Source organism: Ptychodera flava, chromosome 6, assembly GCF_041260155.1.
Source record: "Ptychodera flava strain L36383 chromosome 6, AS_Pfla_20210202, whole genome shotgun sequence".
NCBI lineage: Eukaryota > Metazoa > Hemichordata > Enteropneusta > Ptychoderidae > Ptychodera > Ptychodera flava.
In genome coordinates, this window is record NC_091933.1 from 42,417,458 (window position 1) to 42,437,864 (window position 20,407).

Genomic DNA, 20,407 nt, shown 5'->3' on the forward strand with positions numbered 1-20,407 from the left:
TGTGGAAACGTAGGATCTTTGGCGGAGTAGCGTGCGTCTATGCGGGTCATCAAAGGTCAACCCTGAGAACTATTTCATTCGGCAGGGTAAGCTTACTGCGAAGCATCTTGTATCATGCATCACAGGCCCACGGAACGTTTCGTAGATCGTCGTCGCATGGGAAGTGAGTGTACTGTATTATACCATGGATGTAAAAAATGATTATACTGTGTCGGTACTGTATCATGCATGTGTACTTTTGAACTGGCCCGCGCCAGCCATCTGGGCTCACAGCGCCACCAACGTCAGAAAACTTGAGGAACACAACCAACCAACACACAATACAACGTCTCTTCCTGTGGGCGAAAATACAGGAAGTACATGTACTGAAATATTGCAGAAGTTGACAAATTTTCAAGATGTCAGTCCCTCAACAGCACAAGAAAACTCAGAATGTACCATCCAGCCTTCTGACACAGCAGGAGAACGACCAGCTTTTTAACATATTGGGGAAAAGATGTTCGGTAAGGAGCGTTTTGTAATTATGTCCACCGGTTGAGCAGTGCTGTTCGCCGGACGGTCACTCAAAATTACGACATACCAGGTATATGTACCCAGAGAGTTATTTAATAACTTGAGGTGTGGACTCCATGTTTGTAGAAGTCATATGTCATGAAGTTATTTCTACGGGCTTAGTAGTAACTGTGATGAACTTTATTTAACTTATCTGGTTCGACCGAGGAAGTCCCCGCTACTACCTCCATGATTGACGTACATGTACAACAAATTCGGACTATGTCATCATTGATTTTAAAGCGCAGTGGTCGTCGCGCCGCGCTTGCGTGGTTTTTTTGTTGATAAACATAAATTTTTGTAAACATAAGTCTTCTCAACTTCAATAGGAGTGAGATGGGAGCAGTCCCCCACTTTGTTAAGGCCTTTGTAAGACTCAACATCATGCAATAGTAAAATATTAAGATCGGAAACGAACTTCAGTGGTATAAACTCGTGTAGAGCTACGAACATTGGGACACTACACTCAGCACATTATGTCGCTGAGTTCACTGTACGCAGACACAGTGAACAAAAAGCTTTGATCGCGCGCGATCACGCTGGTTATACACAATGCTATGTACAGTACAGTGAAAATACATAGCTAAAATGATCAACATTGCCTATATATGTAGACCAGCAACAAGCACAATGCCTAACACAAAAATTACACTCAAGACCATGATCGGCTAGCCTGAGCAGGACACGGGAGATGTTGTTGGGAGACGGTCACCGCGCGCCGCGTTGACGTACACGGATATAGAGAATCCGGTCCCACAACGTACCGGCCGGCCCGCGACGACTTGGCCCACAACCAACTGTTGATCACCATGTCTTACTTCTCCTAGTATTACGTGGTAAGAAATAGTAAATGTCAGGAAACAATAGACAAAACGAGCGGGTTTTCGCGGCATTTGGCAGGAAAATTGCACGGCTACACCGTGCATAGACGTATCGAGAGATCCTGTGCCCGGGCCTGTGCACGGTCATGGCAGTGATCCAACCGCTAGCTGCATGGTGTAGGCCTACAGGTGCTGGGCAAACTTCGTTGTTGTACCTCCTGATTGCCGAGTAGGTCTGAATCCTCTTTCAAAAGAGATAACCCCCACATAACAAGAAGACCTATGAAAGGTCCTTCGCTTGACTTGATACCTGTACTCAGAATTCTCGTTTGCACCCCAAAACGGGTAAACTTTGTTGTAGTTGAGTTGGATTCTCCACAGCCGAGTGTAGCGCGCCATATACCCGGTTTGACACGGACGTTCATACAGACCACGGAACGGAACAGATGCAGAGATGCTTCTTGCTGCAGCGGGCATTGCTCTGCGAGCTGTAGATTTCTGTAGTTTGAGTTGTTGTCTTTGTACAACTTGTTGTACTCCTGTCGGGCCTCTTGAAATGAAAGCTCTCGTCCTTGCTAGCGATGTCGAAAACTAGAGCCCGGTCGTTGATAGTCTGTTGGCGTATACATGCGTACATGCGTACGTCTAGCTCTATGGCTCGAGCGATAACAGTAGCCGAGCCCCATTCAACTGATTCAAGAAAATCATGAGCAAATGTGATCTCAATCCAGCGTGCAATTATTGTTCAATATTCAGCAGATATTTAACTTAGATTAATTGACCTTTTATTGCGTGTTACATTTGGTTAGTTGGTATGCTTGTGACAGATCAGCCGCCATTTTAACAAGCGGCAATATCGCAAACATTACAATCAACCGTAACATGTGCGGCGTTCTTGGATTTGTTTACAACAGAGGGGGACCCCCTCAGGAGGATGCGCAGCGCGACGACCACTGCGCTTTAAGTTATGACACGATAACAAACATGTTTCCTCAACCAATGCATAATTACCCCATGTCTTAATTTAACTACATGACGAAGGTTGACCGTTTACCTGAGAAAGTGAATACCATCTCGGCGTCTCCGACACTGGTTCGAACCAGCCTTGATTTAATCAAGGTCCTCTGTGATTAAATGCAAATTTGACACTTCAGGTTCACTTTACCATGTGCCCTGTTGGGAAATCAGGATTTGAAACTATCTCAAGGAGGTGTGTCAAATCAGGTTTCAATGGTTATGTTTTGTTAGGATTATGACAGGTCATTTGCTGGATGCTTGACACAAGTGCCAATAATGATGCGGACAGTCTGGCATAAGACTTTGAGATTGGGAACAGGTTACTGACACCTGTGCAGAAGTCAAGATATGAAACCTTGTCACAGCAAAGAGACATAAGAATGTTGTTTAATAGATGGCAGTGACAAAGATAGGTGTTCAACCAGTTTTAGAAATTTTTGAATAATTTTTTCTTGGATTTGCAAGCCATCACAAGCAGTAGCAAACTCATGTTCATTAGTCATCAAGTGTTTGGCAAATATAGGTTCTAAAGTAGTAATGGTATAACTAGGTTCACTGCATGGAGATTCTGTTCTGTTTTTTTCTGCTGTATAGGTGTTACTATTATATATTAACCTATGGCTGTGCATACCATGTTGCTGAAAACATTCATTATAGAATTTTTTAACTTTAGTTCCATACTTCTGCTTACCTGTGCATCTGTTAGTATTTCAACAAAAACACTATTTTCTTTAATAGTTGAAGTAACTGCCTGTTTAGCATGACAGCACTAGCAGTAGTGTGAACAGTGTAGTGACTGCTATTACTGATAGTACCACTGAGCAGTATAAACATTTCAAAATAGTTGAAATCTATAAAATCATTATCATTTGAAAGAATTCATTTTCATCAATAATTTTACTATTTAACTATATAGCTCATGATTTTCAACTCATTATTATCCAACATACTAGCAGTTTCCATGAGCTCACCTGTTTCAAGATTTCTCTCATCCAAAAGTAGAACACTTCAATTTTTCACACTCATTTTAAAGTTAAAATTTGTGTTTTTATCATTGATATAGATGGGACAATCATTATTTTCAGTCAGTGGTTACTACAACAAAAAAATATTGTATTTCTCAATATGACATTTCGTGAATATGTGAAATAGACAAAATTATTGTAATTAAAGGCCTGGGACTTGATCTCCAGGATCAAGTTTGTCTAGTCTGTAAGATGACTGTGGAGATGTCATAGCCCTTTGTTTTCCATTAAAATTGTAATCTAGTTAGTAAATTTCCTGGCAAAATAATGTGACGCCTGAACAGGCATTTAAAGGGACAAAGTCAGCCATTTTACATGAATTTTTTTTGATGCGAGATACTACTTGTATTGTTTGACATTTCGAAAGATACTGAATGAATGGGTGACCATGCATATATTCGACCCCGATTTTAGACATGATAAACAAAACCATTGTGAAAATGAATTAATTGGGGGGGGTTTCACCGTGCAAATTTTGGTGCTAGAGAAACAAAGTACCCCAAATTTACCATTATTGGAAATTCAAAATGGCCGCCGTCTCTGTGTTAACTCAAAATTAAATTTTCGATTTGAAAAGCTAAGACGATGAAAAGTTTTCTTACACCAAGAGCTTTAAAATGAACCCTGCTAGTGGTAGATTAGAAAGGAATTGTAAAAGTTTGAGAGTCCAAATATCTGTCCTTGAGGTGCATTCTACCTTAGGCCAAAGGAAAAAATGCTGTTCCGATAACCCGACCTACCCTATTTTTTGCCTGCCGACCCTAAATTTTTTAGAGCTACGTAAACACAGAAGTAAAAAAATGAATGAAAAAACCGTAAAATCACATGTTCGTTACCCGACTTTGATTTTTGCTTGAACGAGTACGTCTTTTATGGTTTTATTCCTTTTATACATTTATGTATGATACATTTTTCTGGGAATGTTGTGGCCAGTGTTTGATTGCCCTGAACCATTAAAAGTGCATGTTTAAAAATAAAATGTTTTGGAAAAAAAATCCCTGCCGACCTACCTACCCTATTTTTAGAAACCATGTTATCGGAACAGCACAATTTATTTTTTTTGGCCTTAAAGCCATTACACTGTAGATGCTAGTATGGTTAGGACTCCTAGATGTATTTGACAAAACTTATGAATAATCTTATGCTCTGGTATGAAAATGCTGTGAACATGGTTAACATATGTGCCTTCTTTTTACGTATGATCCATTGGATTCAGCAAAAGTGTACTGTTACAATGACAGCGTGGATCAAATGATGTAGTAGCACGTTTACACTATTCCTGGTAAGCAAGTCAAGATAATCAGGCCAAGTCAGTATTTTCTTTCAGTGACGGGATTGAACTGGCAAAGATGGTTGACACACGCATTACTGTAAATGGGACTAAAATCAGGCAGCCAAGTCTGTCAAAATACATCAAATGGAAACAAAATATGGCTTTATGAAATGGGTATAAACTGATCCATTTAAATGGTCACCATGTACACTATAGTTGACGCCAGCATCCAACAGCCTACATCCATCTGTCAGGCTACATTTAACACCTGTCAATCAATAAATAAACTTAATGACAAAATTCTCTCTCTCTCTCTCTCTCTCTCTCTCTCTCTCTCTCTCTCTCTCTCCATGTTCAGACACTAGCAACTGCCATTGTACAAGTGTACGTGGCTCGTCCAAATCCTACAAAATGGACGAAGAAGTGCTGTGGAGTGGCATGTTTCGTTAAAGACAACCCACTAAGGTCATATTTTATTAGGGTCTTCAGTCTTGAGGTAAGTTTGTGATATGCTCACACTTCTCAAAGCCATTGCACCACATATACAACCACAAAATACTCTGAAAGAAATAACAAACCTGCAAAATGAAGATAATGACTGCTTCAGATATGTAAGATATTGAAACCGAAATACTAAGTGGATTACAAAATTGGATAGAACAGTAATTGAAAAGTGACATCATGAAGGTGTCGCCAGTATCACAAAAACACCATGATAAAAGTGAAAACAAATAATATGTGTAAATGTATATTTGATTATGAAGATAAGCAGCCGCGTCCAATCTATGTTTCAAAGGAAAGTTACTCTGATGTTTTTAATTTACAAGTATGATATCTGAAAATGAAAAATAACACTATTGCCAAATAAAATATTTCAATAGATTCCTATACAATCAATCTAGACATAAAAAAATGTTTTATGTGTATCGTCTCAGGAAAATCTAAATCAAAGTAAAAAATATTTGTCTATCTATAAATGGAAAACAAGCATTGAATAATACATTAAAGTATAATACTTTTCACAAATACTTAAATGTTCCATTTGTAATATGTGCTATTTTGAATCTATTACTGAATAAATAACAACTGTAAATCCAAATAATGATAAATTGTATACAAATAATCATCAATAACATACTTGACTGGATTTGGATGTAAAGTGGTTTGTTGTTATGGTAGTAAATTTAGTATATCAGTTGATGTATATAGGGAGACCAGGTTCCGTTAATAAATTTGTGAAAAAAACTTTTATAAGAAGTAAAATATAGTAACATGAAAAACAAATGCTTTTACAAAGATATGATGAAGACACCAGATGATTGGAAAGATTGTTAAACTCCATAGTATGTCACATTTGTGATAAACAATATGTAGAAAAAGATACCATGGTTAGGGTTCATTGTCACATAACTTGACAATAGGTGATGTCAAGAGTTGTTTGCTCACAGGTGGTTGGTCTTGAAGTTTGGTTCGAAACCAACAATAAACCATTCACTGTTTTCATAAACTGTGTGGCAAATATTTCAATATGGTATGGGACGGTGAATGAAACTTGTGAAAATAATTGAAAATATATTAAAAAATGATTGGTAGTAAAGCTTTCAAAGCCTTAAAGTAATGTTCTGATTGCTGTGTTGTTTGGTCTTTGACCAATAACCTACATTTACATGTATCTATGTTATTTTATGTTTTACAGAAAAAAAGTATGATATGGGAACAAGAGTTGTACAACCAGTTTCGTTACAGTGTTCCAAAAGCATTCTTCCACACATTTGCAACAGACGTAAGTAAAACTGATCTTCTTCCGTGTTTTTGCTTACGGTGTTGGAGCATACGAATGTCGTAAATGGCTAGGAACCTGTCATAACATTGTCACTGTCCCTTAAAGGGGAAGTTCACCAAGGATGATTTTTACATATGTGCTAGCTTTGTGGTCACTTACCTCGGAAAAGCTATTTTCGCCATTTATAACTCGCACGATTTTTTACAAAAACGATAGAAATAGTACAGGAAGTTGCCCATGTAATTTGAATCATGGGAAAAAGCTCCAAGCTTGGAGCTTGCATAATGTGATATGGAAGGGACCATTTTTCCATGGGTATGGCATTGTCCACTCACCCATGCTTAAACCAGTCTGTGCGTAGTTACATAACTTTTGTTATACTGAGTATCCTTGCATAAACGATGATTCACTTATAATAAACTGTCCACTGTCAGATTTGTGTTACTGTTTACTATTGTGTTACTGTGAGTGGACAAAGTTGGGGGGCCATACCCATCCGGAGATTGTCCCTTCCATATCACATTATGCAAGCTCCAAGCTTGGAGCTTTTTTCCATGATTCAAATTACATGGGCAACTTCCTGTACTATTTTTACTGTTTTTTGTAAAAAATCTTGCGAGTTATAAATAGTGAAAAGTTTTTCCTGGGTAAATGACCACAGAGCTACCACATATGTAAAATCATTCTTGGTGAACTTCCCCTTTAATACTTTACTGTACAGACTTTGGTTCATACCCATCACGGTCCCTGTGGAGGGACCGTGTACCCATACAGTAATCAGATGGATGGACCTCTATACAGTGAAAGGGAGAATAGAGTGCTATAATGTCCAGATAAACCAGGGGAGATCTTGACAAAATGACCACAGTGAAATTTATTGGCTCACCAACCCGAACCCCTTCAACCCCTCACCTCAATTTCCTCACAGATGTAGATCCAACCAGCGTATTGGAAATGACAAGGTTGTACCAAACCATGGTGGGATATAAACACAATGTTGTATCCAAGATGCATGGAAACATGCTTTTCTCTCAGTATCAGAAAGATAAGAACACTCCACTGCAACATTGTTTATCATCAGACATCTCCCAAAGTTTCATCTTAATGTACCCAACACCACACAAAAGCTATGTTTCCAGATATTTTTTGTACATGCGCTTATACCACCATACTTTGATAAATTTGCTACCATAAATTTTTTGGACAAGTTTTTTACTTTTTGGTCAAAAAGATCATTATCTTCAGGGAAGTTGTTCCACTACTTTCAAATTGCTTTTAGGTTTCTTTGAATTATGATCTCATTTAAGGGTTACAAAATAATGACAAAATAAGCATATGGAAATTTTTGGCCAATTTTTTTATTTTTTGGTCAAAACATCATAACTCATTGTCCCATGCACTTCATACTGTAGCTGGATGTGCTGTGGATTTTCCATTGCTGTGAAGATTAGAAGTATCAATGTTTTTGAAAATTCATATGCCATGTACCTTCAAACATGAATTGTATATCAAGTGCTACTTTCAATCCAATTGCTCACCTTGACAATGTCATTGGAGTGACTCTTCTTTAGAACCTGCTTGGATTAAGACAGGAATACGCTGTAGTGTTAACATATCCACACCCTATGGCTTATGCTTGGAAGATTCTATGTCTCTGGTTGCAGTGTTCATGTACTTCTCATCCTCATACCTAGACATTTGAACGTTTTAGTAGATTTTTGATACTGGTTCAGGGTTTTACATCACTTTTTACTTTTGAGAGTCCCTGGGACCCCTGGTGTTAGAAAATGGGAGTCCTACATCAAAATATGGGGGTCCCAATTTATTTCAAAAGAATATTTTATTGTTTATCCATGCAATGGTCTTCACTGTGTTCAATTAGTGTTATAACACACGGCAAATGGTTGCACATTTCTTAAAATAATTCTTACATGAAAATTCTAGTTCATACTGCTCAGGGCCCTCATTGATCAATTCAAAGAACACTATTCATGATTAAAATGATCTCATAACTTTAATGACAAGTTCACAATGTTGTGAAATTTGAACAAGTATTCAAATTTGTCAAATTGACAAGAAGGTAAGTAATTTCATACTCTGAAATGGCATTCACCTAGCAAGTCCAGTAGGTTTGAGTTCACACTCTGCCAACAGCTCCTTCAGCAAATAACCTAGCAGTGTTCATGAAGTCAAAATCATCTATGATGGGGCCAACCAGTTTGATGAACATTAGTCTATTAAGCCTTTGAGGATTGAGTCTATTTCGTGCCCTCTGTTTGATGGCATTTTGTACTGAAAGCCCCTCTCGCATGGGGCAGAGGACACTGGTATGACAAGAGCAATTTTAGCAAGAATGGCAAAATCAGGATACTCCTCTGTAAAATCAGTTGGCAACAGCTTGATATACATATCAAAATTCAGTGCGTCCCTATAAGATCTTGTGAAGTGTTTGTAAAACAGAAAGTGTGCCCTAGCTCTATCAGCATCAATACCTGGTGTATTATATAATGATTCAACAGTTGATCAAGCTGGTTGACCCCATAGTCAGGTAGGTTGGCCAAATTTTCAGGATATCTGTGTGGGTTTAGAATTGCATCAAAACATTCCAGAATATTCATCTCATCATTTTGAAATCTGCTATCTAAATACTGCAGCAGTTTGTTGATATAATTTCTCTCACAGTACAGAACCTCTGTCTGAGTGGCTGATTGTAAGTGATTCGAATGTTTTTGTATGTGTCTTTCTGACCATTGCCAGGAACATCACCCAAATCATTAAAGACTTCTCTGACAGTGTGTGAATCATTAGTCATTGTATTCAATGTGCCCTTAGTAGACTGAACACTTTATGGGATAGGTTGACAGAATCTTTGTGAAATGTAAAAGGCTCAAAATTCCAATCACAGTAAGGACATCAATCAATAAGGCGGTGAATAGCAGAAACAATGAATTGGAGACAAATTTCAACAGCCGATCAGCCTTTCCCCTTTTTTGTCACTTGCAAGTGCCAAGGCAATTGGCTCAAAACTGATGAAAATCATCTTGACAGCTGATTCAACCGACAACCAGCGAACAGATGTAGGCTGAGTAATTTGTTTTGCCTTCCAATTCAACAGAGTTTGAATTTCTCTAAGTTTGTCATATCTCACACTAGAGTCATTAAAGTATTTATACAATGAATGGATTATATTATGATATTCTTTGCAATATTCAATATCTCTGCCTGCTTGAGAAGCAGCAAGATTCAATCGATGTGCAACACAATGCACTTGAACAAGGTTGGGATTTCTGGCTTTTAATTTTGCACCCAACCCGTACCCGTTCAAAAACGGCCGCCCGGTCTGTTCCTAGTCCATATATTTTGTCTACGGCCGCGTCACAGATTTCTTTCCAAGTCAAAAATTCAATCAAGGCGTTTCGATCCCTGCAGTAGTGGCATCTGTAATTTGCTGGTTACCGAGGAAAGAAACATTCGCCTCGCCATTCTGAATATATCGAACATATATGGCAAGTTTCTTATGAACGGTTATGTTCACAAGTCTCATCCAACATTATAGGCCGATGAAATCACTAAGACTTGCATGTATGCTATCAATCAGGGACTTCGATCACACGTTGAATACACTCTTCAAACTCCATAACTATCGGAGGACGTTTATAATATTCAATGTCTAAGCCGTTCAGATTCTGTAGATGCATGATGTCAGTGAATACTTTGCATGGAAGGTCACGTTTAGCGATCAGATAAACAGTACGTAATTGTGCAGCGTACGCCTCGAGTTCGTTACTCTTACCCTGCTGCAACTGCCGGTCCTCTGCAGATTTGCGAGCAGTAGTAAATTGTGACCTCACGCTTAGGATTTTAACACTTGTGAGATGACTTTTCCTCGAGTCGCTTTCAAACATACATCTCATTCCATGACGTTTCGCTCTTCAGAATATCGAAGCCATTTAAATCTATCGAGCCAACTTCTGTTGAATGTTCGTAATTTTGCTGACTTGGCCGGGGGACCTGATGTATCAGTATCGCATGGCGTAGCTGCTGTTTCGGCCTCGACCAAACCTGGCATCGTGCTTGTTGCCGCAGCCGCCGAAAAACTTTCGCAGATCGGCTTGTTTTGGGTGTTTGATACGACCCGCCATGATGATGCATAAACATGTGTTGATCGCCGCAAACAAGAAATCGACCAATTAAGAATCATTTTACATTTTGAAAGTCACTTTTTACGGTAATAAAATTTGTTTCCGCGGGTACCATTGGTCATCAAACAGTGGAGGCCAATGCACTACGGAGCATTCCATTAAAGTATGGGGTCGGTAAGGTTTACTGGGATGTGTTTTGCGTGTTCAGCAGCTCACAAAATATACACCAGCAACAGATATTTCTGCGTCCGAAGGGACGCGTAGTTCAGTTTTTGAGGGGTCCTGCGTCCGGTTTTATGCATAAAGGACGCAGAATGCGCGTCATGTAAAACCCTGCTGGTTATTCTCCAAAGTTCTCATCATTTTGCTGCAGATGGCAGTGTGTTCTTGCCATTCTGCAAGGAAAACACAGAGACTTCAGGCAGTCTGAATGTAATAATGCTGTGTATTATTTCCATGTTGACTACTGGGACATGCTAATGCACGGATTGTATGACCCCTGTGACTGTGTTATCATCAAATAATTCCCACTCTTATTTCCTTGTTGTCACTTTAGTATTTCCACCTGCAGTGCCACAGTGTAATCAAACTGCTCTGGATGGCCTGCTTTGTCAGGCAATGAAAGTACATGTGTACAAGGAAATGAAAGAATGTGTAAAAGGAAACGAAAAAGAGCCATATACGAGTAGTGTTAAACATTGCTTTGACTGTTGGTAGTAGCATTTGTCAGGCAGTGTTACCTTACTAGGGTTTTAATGACAGAGTGAGTCTACATCTATCAATAGGTGATCTAACGTTGTGTCTGGCTATCGTGAATTATGGTAACCAAGGCATGAGTGACAGAGCAGACATATTGTTCCAAAAAGCTTTGTGTCTGACTATGATGAATTGTCTTAATCAAGACTGGAGTGATAAAGCAGACATATATATTTTTCTGAAAAGCTTTTCTTTATGAAGTTAGTGTCACACTGATTGTCTTACCATTAGTATGTTTTTGCATGAGATTTTAATATAAAAGGTACAGTATTTCCTTTTTGAAAATTACTTTTATCAGTGTATTTTTGAAGTACCATAGTTGTGTTTGAAAGTAAAGGAATCAGTCCAACTGTTTTTCAAGCTAATTTCAGTGTTGTAATTCATAAATGTTTGGCTTTGAGCTTATATTTGGATTAATGTGAGATGCTGTGTAGTTTACGTACCTTGTCATACAAATGCGTGTGTAATCCTAGTAAATCCCTCATCTTAGAGGGATCATATAAACAATTTAGCACTGTACGTCTTTCCTAAATGACAAATTCACAAAATGAGGCAAGTAAGGTGGTTCGTTGCATGAGGAATGGAAATAAAGGATAATGAATGTGACGTGATGTTAATTTGTCTTTTAAATAAATCAATTTCAATATCATTTATGTGATATGTTATATGTTGTTAATTTGCAAAGTTAAACGTTGTCATTGAAATGACTCTTCACAGGACTGCCAAGCTGCATTAAATTTCTCCAATGAATCCGAGGCCCTCAGCTTTAAAAAAGCTGTTCTGGAAAAGATCGAACAGAAGCAACAAAGGAGGCAAGGTGATTATTCAAGCATTAATTTTCTGCTCAGAATATTACTTGCTGCCAAGGCTGCTGTCCTCTTGGGAGGTGGGAAGTGCAGGCAGAGTTTTGTTGTGAAAATTCAGGAGAAATGGAATCTTTAATGTTGAAGGAGTTTATGAATGCAGTGGACAAATCCCTTCCCATGAAAACCATTGGGAGAGGGGTCTTTTCCCTGAGGGAATTTTATCATAAAATAACATGTGTACTTTTTGAATGAAAAATGAAAAAAGCCACTTTTATGCAGAGGAATCGAGTGGCAGTATCCAGGGGTGTTATACATTCCTTGAGCTAAAGTTTTACCCCTTCCCACCGTATCCTCCTGCTTGCTGACTGTGTCTCTTAGCCATTTCAGAAAGAAAACGTCAGGCGCCGCAACAGCCACGTGGTCCACCTCCACCTAAACCTACAGCTGTTCCAATGACACCCCGTAAGTAGTCTTTCAACTCATAGGAGAGAGAGAGACAGAGAGAGAGAGAGAGAGAGAGAGAGAGAGAGAGATAATATTACAAAGTGTAAAAATTGTAGGCTTCAGAGATAACATTTTGCCTGACAAGAGCTGTTATTCTAAAATGAATTTTGCTAATTTTATAAAAAGAGGAACAAATTATCTACAGCACTCATGCTTATAGGTAGACTTGGTTCAAGTCTGTGATTTGTGAATGTTTGAGTGGAGTGAACGCGATGATCCACGTGAGTGGAGTGGACAGGCTATACAGGGGAGTTTCATCCGGAATCACAGACTTGGCTTTCTTGCATGATCTGCGTTGCTATAAATTATTCACGAGATGACATTTTATTTACTTATATATTATTCATAAGATGACATCACTAAATTTTACATATTGGGAGGAGTTACCTAATTGAAATGGCTTTGCACAACATGGAGATGACAAGAAAGTGTTTACATATGCAGAGGTTTATTAGCATGCGTTCTTCTTATTGGCCAGAATAATGGCGGGAGCTGTCAATCATTTTGTATTTGCTTGACGTCACTGTGTACACAGTCCGTCTCGCTGCCGGTACTGTGCAAGAAGTCCAAGTCGGTGAATCCGGCAGAAACTAACTCACTACTGCGCAGACTCTAAGGTAACGCATTCAATCGCTGGGAAAACCTGGCCTGGGCTGCCAAATTCCAAATAGGTTTGTACGAAATAGGAGAGACACAAGAGAAACTATTATAAATGATTTTATTTTTTTAAAATTCACCGACTTGAACCAAGTCATGCTTATAGGTTAAGATCTGTAGAAAATTTAATCCATCTGACTGGACAGTGTTCTTTTGTTGTTTTTGCTTGACATAGTGTGAATATTTTGGAAATTATCTTAATGCAAGATTGGTGTGAAGACAGATGTTAACCTTACATAAACCAGACTTAGGAACAACAGCAAAAAGTCAAATGTTGATCTGTCAAAGTAGCATTGCATGTAGTACAGAATGTACAATTATTCAAAGTGCATTTGCTTGGGTCAGCATGTTTACTCCAATCAGTGCAGAGCTCAGTGAAAGCATTCATGCTGATTGGCTGGTCAACTGGAGACAAAATTCTATGCTAATTTCACCAGCTGGAATTTCAGCATTGGCATGTTGAATAACATGAATATTGAAAACAAACACACAACAACTCCCCAGGGTTTGTTGTTTCTGTTTGATGCAACCTTGTGATTGTTGTGATACTTGTACGGTTACGTGCAGTAAGGCTTTGAGTCAACATGATGCAAACTTTGTTGAATTACGCCACAGCGGTGATAGCCACACCACTACCAGCTCAGGATCAAGCGACGGCTGTCTTCAAGAAGAAAGAGAAGAAGGGTAAGAAGGACAAAAAAACCAAACTAACAAAGGCAGACATTGGCCTACCCAGTGATTTCAGGTGAGGATACTGTGTACCATATTGTGATATTGCATAACACACCTAGACCTCTTTGAAGAATTTACTCCCTGTGAACATAATTTTGCCCATTTGATAGCCACAATACAGACATGTATTTGTCTTCATCCATGTATGCATTCCCTTGGAAGAGGGTAGAATGTGATTAACCAGGAAATGTGTGTTGAACAAGATATCATGTAAAAAATCTCTGTGAGGATGGCATCATAGTACATGTACCTCTGTTGATATCCTATCTGCTTGTAAACAGTGATGTTCAGTGATCAAACTCTATTCCATTTGTTGTAAACATTATTTGTATGTGTTATGTAACATTGAAATTAATACTGGTTTCTCTGTTTTGCTGTACACACTGACATGATGTATCATTTCATAATATGAATTTAGCAGATAAAAACATTGCTGTGAATAATCAACCAATGATCACCTAACAGCAGACATTGGACAGAGTTTGTGTAGGTTGCCCCTCTTAAACGTTTTATTTGAGGATACACTATTGTTTTGGTAACCCTCCAAAATTCTCCTTGAGATGAGATGCACCTTAACCAAGCTGATATGATTTCAGAGGTGAGACCCCCCCCTCCTTCCATGCCCCATCCCCACTCAAACAGATTAGGGAAGGGGGCACCTCAAGAAACTCTCCAGCCTTTTTAAGACCCACAATACGACATGTCCAGACACAGGTAGCTTGGCCTATTAATCTGTCAATGGATGTACCTGTACCGGTAGTAACAAAGAACATGCCAAAGATTTTCACCGAAGATCATGATGAGATATTTAAAAAGGAAGTCAATTTTCTGTTTTCTCACTTACAGACATGTTGGTCATGTTGGATGGGATCCTGACAAGGGCTTTGATGTAAGTGCAAGCCATCTCTCAATCTCATGTTTACAGTATAACTTTGACAACCTTGACTTGGTATACCTGCTCTTCTGCATTTGAATCTATCTGATTCACAATGTTCAAGCCTCTGAAACAATTCCGTTTTATGTTCATAAGCTTTTAAACTCATTCTCTGTCAGGCCCATCATTCACCATCCTGCCAAGTCTGTAAAAACTGTAATAAACTATCCTATTCCATCTACTTGCCATGTCTCATGTATCTAAGAATGTAATTTACCAGTGCTCAGTTCTGTGATTTTAGCATTATACTGTGAAAACCCCCATCTAACCTGGGGCACCATGAAAATTAACCCTTTGAGTGCCAAAGTTAATTTTTGCCACATTTAGAAAATATACTCCAGTCAATTTTATTCAGATTTTTGTCAAAATTTGATAACAAACTGTAGCCAATGAAATGTGATGTCCATTTGGTCCAAAATTATCAAAAAATTACAGAAATATTTATAAAAATTGGTAAAAATGTTGCGCTAAAATTTTGGTAGGAACAATTAGAGCACTCAAAGGGTTAATGAAATAGCTACTCCCTCAGTAGGATTAGGGTTAAAGGACAGTGAGCTACCCTTAGCCCTGTTCAAAAGGATTGCATGGCAAAAGATAAATGCATTTTACTGACGGTTGTGTATTTTCACTTTGTAGACAGAGAATCTTGACCCAGACTTGAAGAACCTCTTTGACACTGTAGGTATCTCAGAGTCACAACTGAAGGACAAGGAGACATCCAAATTTATCTATGACTTCATTGAGAGTCAGGGTGGTGTGGAGGCCATCAAACGAGACCAGGAAAGACTCAGAAGCCAGAAATGTAAGTCAGAAAATCTCTTCTTTGAGTTTGTTTACTTGTATATGCATGTGTAATCTACAGCTTGGTAGTTCTGTAAATAATATGCTAATGTGAAAGAAATGTTTTATGTATGTTACCGGTGATTGACTTACCCTACCAATTTGTAAAGGAAGAAAGTCAACCAAAATACGAGAAAATGCCTCTATGTCTCAGTTTGCTGGTACATGTAAGTACCGGTACCAGCTAAATGCATGCACTTAAGATTCAGGAAGAAAACATTGAGTGTTCTGTTTATAGTGGTCATGTGAGTAACTGCTGAGTCATACTACAGAGCAAGTTCATATGATGATACATGTATCTCTAGAATGCTTCCATGTACATCTGAAAATTTGCCTTCAGTTCTGAAGATTCAAGATTATTGACTTTATCAGTTTTGTCATCTTCATCATCATTTGTCACCAATTTTGATACAACCTAATAATCTTCTTTGTCTCATTAAAATCAGTTTAGAATTAAGGCAAATTTGGGATAAGAAACCAAATGTTATAGAGGCCAGTTAACATTACATAAACTTGTAAAAGCTATATAGTGTCACATGGTGTCCCACTAATCTTGACAATGTTATTTATGGATTTTTTTTCAGCGGCACCACCACCACCACCACCTCAAGGTAGAGGAGGCCCTCCTCCCCCTCCTCCTCCATCACACAGCAGGGGAGGACCTCCGCCACCACCACCACCACCCGGACGAGGAGGACCCCCACCCCCTCCACCTTCCAGAGGAGCTGCCCCTCCAGCGCCAGCTCGGATGAATGGGGCACCTCCACCTCCACCTCCATCAAGAGGACCAATGCAACCTCCACCACCACCACCTCCAGGCATGGGAAGACCTGGACCCCCTCCACCGCCGCCGCCTTCCATGATGGGATCTGCGCCACCTCCGCCACCACCCACAGGTGCACCACCCCCACCGCCACCTCCAGGTCCCCCTCCCCCACCTATGGGAGGCGCACCACCACCTCCCCCACCTATGTCTTCCTCCTCAGAGAGTATGTCAAGCATGTCAAGTGGGCCATCTCGTGGGGCCTTGCTAGATCAGATCCATATGGGTACCACACTGAAGAAAGTTGACCAGAATGAGCCGAGACCAGCTGCATCTACTGATTCAAGGGGAGACCTCCTTAGTGCTATCAGACAAGGAATCCAATTAAAAACGGTATGGACAGAAAAAAGATGAATACATTTTTTTGCTGTAACAGAATTGGTCTGGAGACGGACCATAACACTGCATATGGATTGAACACTTCTTTTCCATACTTGTACCGTAACCTACAGTGTACACGAAAATGCCTCCAACTATGTCATGCCATGCCTTGTACATGGAACTTCTAATACACAACTGTTCTCTATGGAAAGTATAGTCTGTGACATGGCTGGCAACAAAAACCATCACTTGCCCACAACTTAATTTGAACCTCTTGTAGCATTTACCTGGTACATTTAAATTGGTGAGAAATCAAACAAATGCGTGATAGCACATTTTAGGTCAAATAAGTTTTGTTTTAGAATGTACAAGAAAAGGATGCATAAAGAAATATTGAAATAAGTAACATTAGTAACATTTAACCATGAACATACACTTCCTGAGGGGAACTGTGTGTTATCTTAGAGATTATGTGGATGATTCCTTATAATGTGGCATACTCACCTTTAGGCATCTGGAAACTAATAGCATTATCCCATTAGTCAAAATTTCAACCCAAAATATTTTTCTGCCTAAATAATTGATTTTAGAGCTCTCATTCTGATTAGATCTTGTAACCTGGCACAACTGCCATGAACAATCCATTCAATCCCATCAATTCAATAACACTATATCTACATGTAATAAAAAACACGGATGTTTCTCTCTTTGAGAACCTCAGTGACTCCTCACAGTATCAAATTTTTTATAAAAAAGTGCTTGTGAAACATTTTCTTCATCTCAGATATTTTAACCCTGCCTTGCATTTCAGGTGGAACAAGACGACCGACCTGAGTTGACCCCTGAACCTCAAGGGATAGCTGGAGCACTAGCCAAAGCTCTGGCTCAGCGCAGCAATGCTATCCACTCATCTGGTAAGTATACTCTCATGTACCTGTATATCACACCATAGAAATGGCAGTCTTACAAACATACTTTAGGCTATGTTTAAATTGTATTTCATGGATAGGACTTCTACATTTGTATACTGTATGTAAGAGGCAAATTTAGAAAGGAATGGTTTCTGTGGATTCCTCTGCCATACTTTGTAAAGACTGAAAAGTTTAAATATTTTCAAACCTTTAACTCATAATCTGCATTGTTCTGTACTCAGAACAGAGGTAACTATCTTTGCTGTACATTATCTTTTTTCAGATGATGATGATGAGGATGATGATGATTTTGATGACGATGATGAGGAGTGGGATGACTGAAGAGAGTCTACCAGTAATGGTGTACAATGATACATTTACCCCCTATGCTATGTTGAAACATTGATTTAAAACAAAAATCAAGACATCTCTAATACAAATGATTTGTAATTTACCATCAAACTTTATTACTAAAAGTTTGGATGGGAAATATGATATATTTAAAAAATGAATGTAATGCAATTGTCAATCAGGGAAACACAAAGCAATGTAACTATTGTTGTACTTGATAAACTTGGATATTTCACTTTGACTCATCTCAAAATACACCAGACCACAAGGAACGTGTGGTAGTCATCAATGCTTGTCTTAGAATGCTATGTATGATGACTGAGTAGAAATGTCTCTCCTAAGATAAAGACTTGGACCGCAGAGTATCTCAGCTCCAGTATTCTGCAGTTGTGCCTTCTTTTGTTGCATCTTTTCAAATGTAAACCTGAGTCTTACAAGAATCTCTTTTTAATACCCAAGATCTGAAAAAAGAGCTTATGTTTACTACCAGTAATCAGTTTTCATTGTTGCTACCTGCTGTACCCACGTTCCTCAGCTCATCAATGAGGTGCAACCTAATCATGTAAAGTGAATTTGGAACAGACCAACTGCAGTGCTTTGTTAGGGGGGGATAAGGGTGATATTGCTGGGCAAAGTTGATGAACAAACTTAATCACAAAGCAGTGGTGAGACTATACTAAATCATCCAGAATATTTGGAGAAATACACGTAAGCCTGTCTGTTGCAAAATGTAGTAGCTCATTTCATTAACTTGATTGAAAGCTTCCGTGAAATGCGGAGGTCTTATTTACATGTAATCACGATGGAATTTGTTAAAGCCAGTCTGTTATCAACAGCTTTCCAGTGGAGGAACCAGTCATTTCTGTATGGTCCAGAAATCTTTTGAAAAGGGCAACATTTCCCTTGGTATTTATTGCAATGGAACCAATCAAACCATACTTTGACTGGAGAAAATTATCTAACTGAATGTATGCACATACATTTTTATATCATCACATTTAGAAGGAGCGTGTAAATATACTTGGGAGTACAAATGATCTAAATTATTTTTTCAGGATCATAGAAACTGCCCAGTAACCATGACAACCTCAAGATATTTTTCATATAGCTGTGATTAGTTTTCCTTGTGTATCAAAGGAATTAGGTGAGAGAGACTTGCAGTTGATTATTATTAATAATTTCCCTTGATCTGTATAACTTTTGTCTTATTTGATGGCAAACAAGCTGTGCTTGGTAGTTTCCAATGTAGACAGACAACTCTGTTTTGTAATTTTCAGATGTGTATAAAATGGCACATTTCTAAGACACAGACCATGTATGGTATTTGTTTTGTAAATATTTGATATTGACAATCCCGCTTTTATCTGTGTTTTAGCATGGATAATGAAGTGGGATGAACTGAGAAATGACGGGGTCACAGTGGAGTGGTATCACAGTTGCATGTCATGAATATGAATTATTGATCATCCAATCAGCTGTTGCCACACAGTATACAAATGAAACAACTGACCAATCAGATGTTCCATTGCCGCCTCATGCATATGCAAAATTTGGCCAGTTGGTGTTCACCTTGAATCTGACATACATTGTCAAATGAATTGATCAATGAAGTACAGTATGTATTACCAGCAGGCAGTCGTGCCCACAACAGGAGTATTTCAAACCATATGCAAAATGCCCTCATTCATTGTACTGTAGGTTGTATTTATTGGTGTCACACACAGTACACCAGAAGAGAGTAGAGACATGTTTTGCTGGTAGATGTAGTTGAATGTGAAGAATGAAAGAATTAAAAGTTATTGGCAAACATTTAAGTTGTTTATGCTAGTGTGATTTACTTATTTTTTCAGATTTTCACCTGTTAAATAAAGTTACATCATTGACATGTGGGCCGCCGCAAGCAGAAACACCCCTAATGCAAATTTGTAACATTTTGAGTAAAATGTATCTAAAGTTTACGTGTCAGATTACACTGACAACGCAGTGTAAAATTTAGCGCCCTATGAAAACGATGCTGAAACAACGAATTTCAGAATATTTTTGACAAAATTTTCTGATAGAAATAAAATAATTTATTGTCACATGTTGTATGGTCCAATAGTATCTATTTTAGTTGCTGAGAAAAACGGATTTTTCAAATTTTTAAACTTGGCGCCGTT

The 20,407-nt window shown here is 38.6% G+C and overlaps 1 protein-coding gene across 2 annotated transcripts; it reads left to right on the top strand.

Annotated features, from left to right (window-relative positions):
- The first annotated feature begins 309 nt into the window (after positions 1-309).
- LOC139135851 (actin nucleation-promoting factor WASL-like) lies at positions 310-20,133 on the top strand. 2 transcript variants are annotated; one of them, XM_070703601.1, is made up of 11 exons: positions 310-503; positions 5,047-5,184; positions 6,385-6,471; positions 12,087-12,186; positions 12,554-12,637; positions 13,952-14,081; positions 14,915-14,957; positions 15,639-15,804; positions 16,427-16,998; positions 17,798-17,900; positions 18,181-20,133. In XM_070703601.1, exons 1-11 carry the CDS (start codon positions 399-401, stop codon positions 18,237-18,239), a joined length of 1,587 nt encoding a protein of 528 aa, XP_070559702.1. In that variant the 5' UTR covers positions 310-398; the 3' UTR covers positions 18,240-20,133. The 2 variants fall into 2 exon arrangements, with proteins under 2 accessions (XP_070559702.1, XP_070559703.1); XM_070703602.1 differs by having other exon boundaries at positions 12,563-12,637.
- The last annotated feature ends 274 nt before the right edge of the window (positions 20,134-20,407 follow it).

Bases quoted from the DNA above. Each gene is read 5' to 3' on its own strand.
- LOC139135851 (XM_070703601.1), top strand. From the start codon at position 399: ATGTCAGTCCCTCAACAGCACAAGAAAACTCAGAATGTACCATCCAGC. The intron at 6,472-12,086 runs GTAAGTAAAACT...GACTCTTCACAG, and splicing joins TCCACACATTTGCAACAGAC to GACTGCCAAGCTGCATTAAA. The intron at 12,638-13,951 runs GTAAGTAGTCTT...ATTACGCCACAG, and splicing joins AGCTGTTCCAATGACACCCC to CGGTGATAGCCACACCACTA.